This window comes from Bidens hawaiensis, unplaced genomic scaffold (assembly GCF_021521415.1).
Source record: "Bidens hawaiensis isolate Kalapana, Puna unplaced genomic scaffold, B.hawaiensis_p1.1 tig00020328_1, whole genome shotgun sequence".
Classification (NCBI taxonomy): Eukaryota; Viridiplantae; Streptophyta; class Magnoliopsida; order Asterales; family Asteraceae; genus Bidens; species Bidens hawaiensis.
In genome coordinates, this window is record NW_027493091.1 from 23,471 (window position 1) to 35,640 (window position 12,170).

General features: G+C 34.4%; 2 protein-coding genes across 2 annotated transcripts; both read left to right on the forward strand.

The window, feature by feature from the left end:
• The first annotated feature begins 778 nt into the window (after positions 1 to 778).
• On the forward strand, positions 779 to 5,992 carry LOC143560390 (nuclear pore complex protein NUP96-like). Its single transcript, XM_077048700.1, has 5 exons — positions 779 to 3,280; positions 4,010 to 4,133; positions 4,399 to 4,547; positions 4,669 to 4,766; positions 5,669 to 5,992. Exons 1-5 carry the CDS (start codon positions 833 to 835, stop codon positions 5,862 to 5,864), a joined length of 3,015 nt encoding a protein of 1,004 aa, XP_076904815.1. The 5' UTR covers positions 779 to 832; the 3' UTR covers positions 5,865 to 5,992.
• Positions 5,993 to 9,955: 3,963 nt separating this feature from the next.
• Positions 9,956 to 11,513, forward strand: LOC143560377 (deSI-like protein At4g17486). The gene is made up of 3 exons (XM_077048688.1): positions 9,956 to 10,095; positions 10,945 to 11,232; positions 11,302 to 11,513. Exons 1-3 carry the CDS (start codon positions 9,957 to 9,959, stop codon positions 11,511 to 11,513), a joined length of 639 nt encoding a protein of 212 aa, XP_076904803.1. The 5' UTR covers position 9,956.
• Positions 11,514 to 12,170: the final 657 nt, after the last annotated feature.

Here is a 12,170-nt window from a genome sequence, read left to right on the forward strand (position 1 = left end):
ATAGGCCACTGGGCCTTAACTAAAGCTGATGCCCCAGATCTGGTATCAATGCCCTCACTTCCAAATTTCATCAGCAAGCAATAATAATGTCTTCTTCTTCTTCTTCTTCTTCTTCTAAACCTTTTTAGGGTTTCTTTCTGTTCTTCACCTCACCTCCGGCGTCTCCTCCGTTAAGCACGCCATTATTATTATTCCGACGAGTATTATTTGTACATTCTCCTCCACAATACTTATTGCCAGGTACTGTGACTTTAGCTCAAAATTGTTTATATACTTTTCGATTTTCATTCTAGATCTGAACCCATTCCTTTGCCTAATTAGCTTTTCATTCTCAGTAGCTTTATTACACTCATTTTTAACCCTAGCTTCTGCCAGTTTCATACATTTTACTTTTAGCTTCATCACTAGTTTACTTCAATACTTAAATCCATGGCAAGTTAGGTTTTTCTGTGTTGCTTTTTTTCATATGTAAAAAATCCAATATCCGTCGTCAAGGAGACAAGGACTGAAATCTGAGATATCGATGTAGAGTTTATATATGTACATGTTTAAAAACATAAACATAAACATATATAATATTAATAGTAATATCCAAAGTCAAAACTTATAAGTGTCATATTTGAAGCATGATCTAATCGTATTGCTGATAATATTGTTGGTTGAACTGATATTTTGCTTGAGGACGATAACCGATGTATCACCGATATTAACTGCATTGAATTCTTTCAAATCCTATTGCTGTTTTTATACCTTCTTTGTTATTCAATGGATCAGGTGGTTTTAAAGAGCCTCAGCGACAAATAAATTACGCATTGTGAACGTTTAACTCAACATGGGTGTGTGCTTAGATGCCCCTAACTCATCTCATCAATACATTGTATCTCAATTTAAGAAAAGGAAAGTAAGTTCCGATGATGATGGCTCTACAGCATGTTCACTCACACGTGAGGCTAAACTTTCATTACCTACCTTGCGAGCTTCTGATTATTTCATGGAACCTAGCTTGACCGAGTTGACCATGAGGGAACTTCTGGACCCGGGTCATTGCACCAGGGTTCAAAACTTTACAGTTGGTAGATATGGATACGGAAGTGTTAGGTTTTTTGGGGATACCGATGTCAGATGGCTAGATTTAGACCAGATTGTCAAGTTCAAAAGGCATGAGATTGTTGTTTTTGAAGATGAAACTATCAAACCCATGGTTGGTAAGGGACTTAACAAGCCTGCTGAAGTGACTTTAGTACTACAGAAACCTTCATCAATAGAGAAGTTGAAATCAAGTGCAGAAAATCAAGGAGCCAAGTTCATATCTTTTGACCCAAATAAAAAAGAATGGAAGTTTTCTGTTCAACATTTTAGCAGGTTTGGTTTGAGTGATGACGAAGATGATGTCATGATGGATGATGCTGATGTCGATGTTAGAAACCAGGTTACGTTAAATGATAATGATGGTTCTGATATTGATGAAGACAGCCCGTTAACAGATTCCCGTTTGCTCTCTCATTCACTTCCTTCACACCTCGGTCTCGATCCTGTTAGAATGAAGGAAATGAGAATGATGATGTTTTCTAATGAAGAAGAAGATGATGATATGGAATTAGAGAATTCAAATGGAACTCTTTCACACCATAGAACACTGGTTGGTAGCAAAACAGTGCAAAGATCCAGCCCGTTAACAACTCGGAAAACTCCACTAGCTTTACTTGAGTATAATCCAGGTAGTTTTGCTTCAAGCCCTAATGGGTCTATTTTACTAGCCCAACAAAACAAAGGACTTCCTTTGACACTAACAAAAGTTCAAGGGTTTAAACTGGATATTAAGGAAACACCAGTAACAAAAAGCTATTCCCACAACATAGTTGATGCTGGTTTATTGATGGGTAGGTCGTTTGGTATAGCATGGGGTCCAAACAACCTTCTTATTCACTGTGGTTCTGTTGGTGACAGTAAGAAGAATTCATATCTTTCTTCTACAATAAGGTTAGAAAAAGTTGCAATCGATAATGTGGTAAGGGATGAGGACAACAAAGTACGGGAAGAACTTGTTGATTTATGCTTTGATTCTCCTTTAAATTTCCATAAAGAAATTAACTATGAACCAAAGGAAATCATGTTTGATTCATATAAGTTAAAGACTCGAAAGCTTGTGTTTAACGGTTTTGAATTGTTGCCTATATGCCGAAAATATATTGGGATTATTGAAAAGCAATTAGAAGTACCGGGATTATCTTCTTCTGCTCGGGTGATGTTAATGCACCAAGTTTTTGTTTGGGAGCTTATAAATGTTCTATTTTCATCAAAAGAAAGTTCATTAGATGCTGACGAGGCAGCACTCCCGTTAATCCGAAGAGCAGAGTTCAGTGTATGGTTACAAGAGAGTGTCTGCCACCGTGTACAAGATGAAATAAGTTCCTTAAATGACTCAAAATATTTACAACAGTTGTTTTTACTTTTAACTGGCCGGCAAATTGATGCAGCTGTTGAATTGTCTGCTTCTAGGGGAGATGTGAGACTTGCTTGTCTGTTAAGCCAAGCCGGCGGGTCAACAGTCAACCGTATGGACTTCGATCGACAACTCGATCTTTGGAAAACAAACAATCTAGATTTTAATTTTATTGAGAAAGACAGGATAAGGCTTTTTGAGTTGCTCGCTGGTAACATTCATGGTGCATTAGGTGAAATGGATATCGACTGGAAACGGTTTTTAGGGTTGTTAATGTGGTATCACCTTCCACCTGCTTCTGATTTAACTACTATATTCAAAACCTATCAGCAACTTCTAGAAACTGGGCGGGCCCCGTATCCAGTTCCTGTTTACATAGATGAAAAGCTTGTAAAAGATGGTGAAAGTTGGATTCCTGGTAACCGTTTTGATCTTGCATATTATCTTATGCTTCTTCATAGTAATGAAGATAGAGACTTTACTAGTATTCACATGTTGAAGACTATGTTTAGTGCGTTTGCTTCAACTCATGATCCACTTGATCATCATATGATCTGGCATCAACGTGCAGTGTTGGAAGCTGTTGGGACATTTAGTTGTGATGATCTTCATGTTCTTGATATGGGTTATGTTTCACAGTTGTTAAACCTAGGGCATTGTCATTGGGCTATTTATGTTGTACTCCACATGCTACATCGTGATGATTATCCATATTTGCAAGCTAGTGTTATTAGGGAAATCTTATTCCAGTATTGTGAAACATGGAGTGGTCAAGAAAGTCAACGCCAATTTATTGTTGAGTTGGGAGTTCCATCTGCATGGTTGCATGAGGCCTTGGTGAGTTTTATATATTTTTATCAAATACTATTTGTTAAAATTGTGAAACTGTTAATCCAACACTTTACTGTGATAATGTTCAGTTTTTTTCTTTTGCTATTGCTAGTAGCTAGAGGTGGTAAATTTAGTCTTGTAAACGAAACGAACGAATACGATAGAAGCATGCTTGTGTTCATTTGCTTGTTTAACTTTAACCAAACAAACGATCGAATGCGAACAATCAAATGAACGAGGTTTTCTTGTTTGTGTTAGCTCTTTAAGCAAATGAACATGTTTGTGTTCGTCTGTTAATAACATAAATGAACAAATGTAACTGAACTGAGATGAACAAACATAACCAAGTGAGCATCATTAAAAAGTATAGTGAATATCAATTTGTTGGGTCTAAAAAGTTAATACTTCACTAAATAGTAATGGGTGATATCTTAATTTCATAAACTAGACTAAATTATAATGGGCCTGAAAAATTTAGTGATAATACAAGGATCGCAGATGAACACATGTAAACAAACGTTCACGAACATAAATGAACGAACAAGGCATGCCTTCATGTTTGTTCGTGCAATAATAAAAGGAACATAAGTTAGAAATTGGACAGTAAGCGCATTAATCAATAATTTGAAATGGCTTCAATGATAGTTGGCTTTTGTTATTTAAATATTTCTTTATACCTTATCCTTAAAATTTGTTTTTCATAAAGTTATTTTATAACTTATTTAAATACTGCAGGCTGTATATCATGCTTACAATGGAAATTCTTTCAAGGCCCTTGAACACTATCTTGGATGCGCGTTTTGGCAAAAAGCACATTCAATCTTTATAACTTCAGTTGCACATTCTCTTTTTGTGTCAGGTAGTCAGTTATTTACTTTTCTGGGTGTGATTTGTTGTAAATTTCTATTTTTTTCCAGATATTTTCACCTGATCTTTAAAACAAAATAGATATATAATTTTGTGTAGACTTTGCATGTCATATGGTGGTACCCTCTGGTTAGAAAATGCTGCTATTTAATTGTAGAAGTAGTAAATAAAAGAATTGTAAAGTTGTATCATTAAATGCATTGAAAATTTTTAAAAGTTCTAGTGGTAATTGTTTGCTAACCTTCTTCATGGTTCAGGCAAACAATCAGAGATATTGAGACTTGCAACGTCGATGGAAGACCATAAATCAGAAATTGAAAATTGGGATTTGGGAGCGGGAATTTACATAACTTTTTATTCATTAAAAAGTTCTTTAAAGGAAGATGATGATACAATGACTGGACTGGTATGTAGTTTTATAGTGATAAGCTTGAGTAACATTTATTTAATCAGTTAGTTACATCACACAAAAATGTGCCTTACCTTTTGTCATTGGTTATTTATACGCAACCTTTTTACTCTTGTAGGGGTCTCTTCTGGACAAAAATGATGAATGCAGAAAGTTTTTTAATCACTTGAAAGGAACTTTGGCTTTTTGGGACGACCGCTTGTCTATTGATGCCAGGTGATAAAACAGTTTATTAATTTGCTAATGTCCTATTTTACCCCTGATTTTTAACTAAGTTTTTTTAATCACTTGGGATTATGGATGGCAATGGGCCAGGTTTTCTTGATCCCAGTTCCATGTATACCCTGGGTAGACTTATAGACCAACAGAACGAACATGAACTGAACATGTTTGTGTTCGTTCGTTTTAATTTTAACCGAACAAAAGATCGAACATGAAATATTAAACGAACAGTTTTTTTTTCGTGTTCGCTAGTTAAGAAGTTGAAGATTTTCGAGTTCGTTAACAGTATAAATGAACAGTCATGAACATAAACAAACGGACATGACTCAACATAGGCGAAACAAGCAAACCTAACCGAGCTAAAACTAGTTAAAAGTAATATAAAGCACATTCTGTTGACTGCTGAGCCTAAAGTTGTTAAAACTATAACGGGCCAGGAAATTGTAAATGACTATATTAACGAACGCACTTAAACAAACGTAAACTAACGAACAAAAGGAATTTAAATGAACAAACACAAATGAACGCTTACAGACATAAATGCACGAACAGACGTGTGTTCATGTTCACTCGTATATTAAATGAATGAGCTTCTCGCCAAACTGTTCACTGAAGGCTTGGTTCGTTACATGTCGTGTACAGCCATTTATGGTTAAAATTATCTGAAACCTTATCTTAAACTGACCTAAAATACCAACTTGAAATATACAAAATTCAACTTGACTTCCAACAATTCTCTAATTTTCAATTTTAATAATTTCAAGTTTTTAACAGTTTCAACATGCCAATTAGTATATTTTTAAAAATTTTAATCATCTTAATAATTCTGGCTTCAGTGTGTACATGGGTTCTGGTAACCAAATACTGCATATTAATATCTGGGTTTTGAATAACAGAACGGTGTACACGAAAATGGCGGAGGAAATAAGTGATCTTCTTGTAGCTGATCCTGGGGAGGGTTCAACAACTGAGGTCAAGTTAGAATGCTTCAACACAATATTCGATTCCCCAGTTCCTCAAGATCTTCTTTCGTCCCATTTACAATCTGCAATATCACATTTTACATTGCATCTTACTGAAGCAGCCTCATAACATGATAATACAAATGTGATGAGTTTTTGTAATTAATTCTGGATCGTGTTTGATCTAGTGTTTAAAAACATGCTTATTCTTTGTGTTGTTTGGCTTCTACACTTACGTACCTGTCTTAAGAGTGATGAATAAACCAAGCAATTTTATTACTTTTGATTCTGAATTTTGTTGAAGGTTTATGATCATTTGTTTATTTTCCGTAGTTGACGTCATGGACCGGTATTATAGTTGTTTACTAGTAAAGTCAACACGCTTTTCTTTCGAACAGCAAACTTCTATTAGAAAAGCCCAGCACCTCTAACTAGCAAGTAACTAGTAGCAGGGAGGCGAACAAAGCTACTAAACCGACAAGAGAATTACAAAGAAAAGGCTTTCCACATTTGCCAGTCCACACCTAGCTTTTTTGCTCTATTCTTAATCCAGCAGTAGCCTAAAGCCTTGATCTTGCCTGGTTGTTCCTAGCACGTCAAATACTCCTCCAACAAGCTACTAGTATGACAAGTTGAACCGCCTTCTTCACCCCACTGCCTGTTATGTTCTATGAATGCGCAAAGGATCACCCATTAAAAATGCATAAATCGGGGAAATCTTGCACCATTTAGTGATAGTACAAATAAAACACACATTTGGGCCTGCTAAAATACTTCATTCGTTCCATTTTACACTATTTTTTTGTCCGATATTTAATAACTGTAAAGCATTTAACTATACAATATCGTAGTTAGTTACTTGAGGGTGTACTTGTCTACCATTTTGACCTAGATTCTTGATCAATGCTTTAGTTTATATAATAAATCGATTAAATAAACGTCATAATTGCTATAAAAAGATTCTTAAATAATAGAATTGTATATTTAATTTTAGTTGTGCTATCATCTTCAATAATTTATTTGGTTTGAAGGAATATGATCTAGGGCCTAAATCCATCTACCTTTATATAAGCTCCATTAAACCATGTTCCTCTCCTTTTTGACATTTTGGTTTATATTTTATATAACTAGTGTTTATATTTTATATAACTAGTGTTTTACTCGGTGTGCTATGCGTGGCAAGTTGGATAACGCATTAGGTAGGTTGGATTTGCTGATTAATATATAAAAAATTATAAATAATTAAAACAAAATTTATTCAATCAGTAAAACCTGGGCGTTGGTAATACCCTGGGGGTAGAAACCAGGTGTTACGATGGCTAGTCGACATGAATTCGGTCAATATCGATTGCGTTCGTTACAAAATTTATTCAGTCAGTAAAATCTGGGCATTGGTAAAACCCGGGCGTTGGTAATACCTTGGGGGTAGAAACCAGGTTTTACGATGGCGAGTCGACATGAATTCAGTCAATATCGATTGCGTTCGTTACAATATAAGCAACGTTGGCAAAACCCAAACGGTCGGCATTATAACACATAAGTAAATAAGAAATTTAAAACATTTATTCGGTCGGTGAAACCGGGCGTTGGTAAAATTCGAACGTTGATAAAAACTGAATGTAGTGTATCTCAAGAGTTTCATCGGTAAGTCGATACGAGTAACCGTTTGATCATCAAATTAAGTAAAAAAACAAAAAATGATAGTGACCACTTTAGTGTCGCTACTTGACCCAATAAGGGCTCCAAAGTTGCCAATTATACTTGTTAGTAATATTTAATCGTTAACATGTTTTTTAGAAAAGTATCAAATTCAAAAGGTAAAAAAATACAAATTTATTTGAAGTAATTACGTATCATAAAAAATCTAGTAAACGTGTGTGACATGTCATGTGTATCGTCGTTTGAACAACTATTATGATGTGGCATAATACGCAGACAACTAATATAACATGGCATGTCATATGTAATGTCGTGTAGACAACTAAGATAACGTTAAATATGTTATATATAAAAGGGGTTAATAACCGTCATTAATATGTATTAAAAGTTGCATTCATATATTTTTATAACCTGTGTCGAAACCTTCAAAAATTTGTATTTAAAGTTTGATGAAGTTAGATAAAAATATTATTTTTCTTGAAAAATAAAATCATATGACCTAATAGCATTATTTTATACACGCATACCGTTTTTAAGTAAAAAACAATCTAGCATGCTTATAAAACATATGCGACACGTTATATGCACCATCATGTAGATGTCATGTGTATAGTTTATATGCGTTGCATACGAGTGTGATTAGTTATTTTGATAATAACACATACGACAATTCATGTTTATACTCTCACCAAAATGAATAGAAAATATTAAAACTTTAGAAACTTTTCATTCAATTTACTCGTATCATTTTATATGGGAAAATTGGAAATAAATAATCCCATATTTTGTGTAATGACCGATAATAATCCTATCTTTAAATATCACTATCAATGGTCCAACATTTCAACTATTTTTGTCCCAATGGTCTTTCGTTAAAAAACACCTAATGCCGTTACGTTTTTTTCCGAGTTTCAAACTGATGTTTTAGGGCTTTTGATCGGAAGAAAGATACGAGTCAACTGACGTAAAACTTATCTCGAAACAGTGATCCAAACGACAAAACATTGTTTCAATTCAGGTGTTTGAATTTCCAATTAACAAAAATCAATCCATTTGAATCACCGTTTCGAGATAAATTTTACATCAGTTGACTCGTATCCTTCTTCCGATCAAAAGCCCAAAAGCATCGGTTTGAAACTCGGAAAAATACGTAATGGTGTTAAATGTTTTTTAACGAAAGACCATTGAGACAAAAATAGTTGAAAGATTGGACCATTGGTAATAATTTTTAAAGATGAGATTGTTATCGATCAATACATAAAATATAAGATTATTTATTTCCAGTTTGCCTGTCTTTTTTATACATGCATAATTTTTTACTTTTTCAAAACTTGAAAAGAAAATCTACTGAGCGTAATTCGTTTGACACATCATATGCAGCTTTCATACCATATTTTAAGAGAGCAATTTTGTTTTGTTGATGCTTATTATTATATTTCTATTTCTGGAATGTATTAAAATACAACTTTTAATTTAAAAATAAAAAGACAGAATTACAGAAATTGTTCTTTATCTTTCACCCAAATTTCACTCGTGGTCCCTTATCTTCAAAATTGATTTTTTTATCCTTTACGTTTCAAAATCCTTCAGCGTTTGTCCTTTTCGCCTAACCCAGTTAATTTTTCTCGTTAAGTCAGATCATGTGCCTTGCACATGAGGGCCATTTAGTCATTTTACCTATTAAATTAAAAAAAATATTTTAATAAATAAACAAAAACAATAAAAAATAATATATATTTTGCAGGCACAGCTGCAATAAAGTACGGCAGCATCCTCGTGCCGGAGATAACACGCCCGAATATTATACAAGCTCTTATTATGATTTCTACTCCTGTTGCTGTTGTTTTACTTTTGATTAAACAAAGTCGTCTTCAACAGTAACACATTACGATTACACACACCCTTGCTCATCCGACACCACACATCAGCTCTTCTGGTGGTTGTTTCCAATGGGAGTGGAGGTGGAGGTGGAGGTGGAGGTGGTTTCCGGTGGGAGTGGAGGTGGTTTTCTTTGTTGGAGAAGACAATGGCGGCGGTGGTTACCGGAAAGCTTGGTGGCTATGGAGGAAGAAGAAGAAGGGGGAGAGAGAGAGAGAGAGAGAGAGTATAAATATATATTATTTTTGTATTGTTTTTGTTTATTTATTAAAATATTTTTTTTAATTTAATAGGTAAAATGACTAAATTACCCTCATGTGCAAGGCACATGATCTGACTTAACGAGAAAAATTAACTCGGTTAGGTGAAAAGGACAAACGCTGAAGGATTTTGAAACGTAAAGGACAAAAAAAATCAATTTTGAAGATAAGAGACTACGAGTGAAATTTACGTAAAAGATAAAGGACAATTTCTGTAATTATGTCAAATAAAAATGGTGATGGTCCGCCAAAGGTAGAAGATGTGGCGGTTATATCTCTACGATGGCAGCATGCCACCAACCTTTTGCTCACCTTCCTTCACTCATTCATCTTCATTACTATATACATACATTTTCATATCTTATTCCGGTAGCTTACTAACAACTACAATAGATTCATTTCAGCCTTCAACCCGGCCAGTATATATGCTGTGCAGAGGGAGGAGAAATTCAACAAGTCGAAACTCTGGATCGGTACCGGTTTACCTTAATGTCTATGATCTTTGCTCCCTGAACAAATGCGCTTACTGGCTCGGCCTCGGTGTCTACCATTCCGGCGTTCAAGGTTTCATCTCGACGTTGTACAACTTAACTTCTTGACAGATTTTTAAATAAACAGAATCTGATTGTTTTTAATAGGACCATTTACACACACCATCTTATTTCTGGTCTTGCACCGTTTTAAATGACCGTCTGGATAAAAGTCGACCGCTTTGAACAAAAAATTTCAACGTGTCTATGATCAGAATGGTTTTTTAGATATTCGTCTAACAATCGTTCTGACCAATAATTAGAAACTAATATCATACGGTTGTTTTGATGAAAAATTTTCAAAGTTTCTATGTTCAGAAATGTCGTCTTTATATTAGTCAAACAGTTGTTCTGACCAATAATTTTCCAAATTTCTATGATCAGGACGACCGCCAGGTTGCTTGTCAAACTACCATTCTAACCAATAATTTTCAAAGTTTCTATGATAAGGACAACCATTCGGATGTTGATCAAATGACCATTCTGACCAATAATTTTCAAAGTTTCTATTATCAGAAAGACCATCCAGTTATTGGTCAAACAGTCATTCTGACCAATAATTTTTAAAGTCTCTATAGTTAGAACGGCTGTCCAAAATTTTGCGACCGTTATGACAATAATTTTTAAACTTGACTTTTTAAGTCAAAATGAACATCGGAGTGTTTCATGTCTTATTTCCTTTTTAATATGCGAAATTTATAGGTAAAGAAAAATAGTTGGAAGTCAAAAAGGTAAAACTTAAAAGTACTTGCAAGTAAGATTCAATAACTGAACTAGTTTTATTGAGGCAGGGGCTTGACTCGAGCTCGAAAAAGCTAAGGCTCGTTTTGAGCTTTTATCTATCCGATCTTAATTACCTCGGTTCATTGTTTTTAATGTGTAGTTCATGGAGTTGAGTTTGCGTTCGGATTTCACAAGCACGCGACGACCGGAATCTTCGAAGGAGAACCGAAGCAATGCGAAGGATTCGTGTTCCGGAAGCAGATTCGGATCGGATGGACGGAGATGAGTCTAAAGGAGATCAGAGGATTGATGGAGGAACTTGGTGGAGACTACAGAGGAAACTCGTATAACCTGATCACTCGAAACTGCAATCATTTCTGCATCGACGCGTGCATCAAACTCACCGGAAATCCTATACCTAATTGGATCAATCGCCTTGCTAAAATCGGTACGAGTAACTTCATTCAGTTTTTCAGTTCAATTAACGATATTTTATTTATTTAGTATCGGCGATTAGGTTTAATCTGCAAGTGCTTGATTCCGGCGAGTATAACTTCGTGTAAAATTGGAATAGAAGATAGTAATAATAATGAGGAGTTAACGGAAGAGAACCTGAATGGCGGTTCAAGTAGTTCGGCGTCAGCTCCGGTTGGTTTGACTAGAAGCTTTGGAACCAGAAATTTTGTACCTGAATTTTCACCTTTTGTTTTTGATGATTCTTCATCTTAATCCTACCAGATTAGGTTTAGGTAATCACATTGATCATTTTGGTTCTATGATCGTTGTGGAAACAACTACTATTCAAATATTATTTACTACTTTTTCTAATATTATTTTTATTTTCGGTTTTGACATGGATAAACGAGTGTGCAATCTGTTTTTGCTAACTGTGTTGTTTCAGTTTTTGGGTTTAATTTTTTTCTTTTTCTTGGTTGAAAATGAGGAAGTGCATAAACCAAGAACAAAAATAAGATGGATGAGAAGGATTTGTAGATGTATAAAAGAATTTTATAAAAAATATAAAAAAAATTAATAAAAAATCATAACTTAAGCTTTAATAAAAAGGTAAAAAAAAAACAAAAATATTTCCATCGTCTTCCTCGTTTAAAAAAACAATGTTGAGGGAAAAAGATTATTGTGTTTTTTTGTTTATCATTGTGTTTTGTGTCTTTTTTCCTTGGCATTGCGTCTTTTTTTCTTGGTATTGTGCTATATTACTCAACATTGTGTTATATTTTGCGATATATTGTGTCCTTTTTTAGTTATAATTTGTTTTTTATTTATTTTCGTCATTGTATCTTTTTTCAGAATTGTGTCTTTTCGGCGATTTTTTTTGGAATGGGAATGACGGGGGAAAATTTTTAGTTTTTAAAATTTTTTCGGTTT

What these genes read in the sequence shown, in the direction of transcription:
- LOC143560390 (XM_077048700.1), top strand. Translation starts at nt 833, where the DNA reads ATGGGTGTGTGCTTAGATGCCCCTAACTCATCTCATCAATACATTGTA. An exon ending in ATGATACAATGACTGGACTG is followed by an intron (nt 4,548 to 4,668) that starts GTATGTAGTTTT and finishes TTACTCTTGTAG; the next exon opens with GGGTCTCTTCTGGACAAAAA. An exon ending in CGCTTGTCTATTGATGCCAG is followed by an intron (nt 4,767 to 5,668) that starts GTGATAAAACAG and finishes TTTGAATAACAG; the next exon opens with AACGGTGTACACGAAAATGG.
- LOC143560377 (XM_077048688.1), top strand. Translation starts at nt 9,957, where the DNA reads ATGCTGTGCAGAGGGAGGAGAAATTCAACAAGTCGAAACTCTGGATCG. An exon ending in CTACCATTCCGGCGTTCAAG is followed by an intron (nt 10,096 to 10,944) that starts GTTTCATCTCGA and finishes TTTAATGTGTAG; the next exon opens with TTCATGGAGTTGAGTTTGCG. An exon ending in CAATCGCCTTGCTAAAATCG is followed by an intron (nt 11,233 to 11,301) that starts GTACGAGTAACT and finishes ATCGGCGATTAG; the next exon opens with GTTTAATCTGCAAGTGCTTG.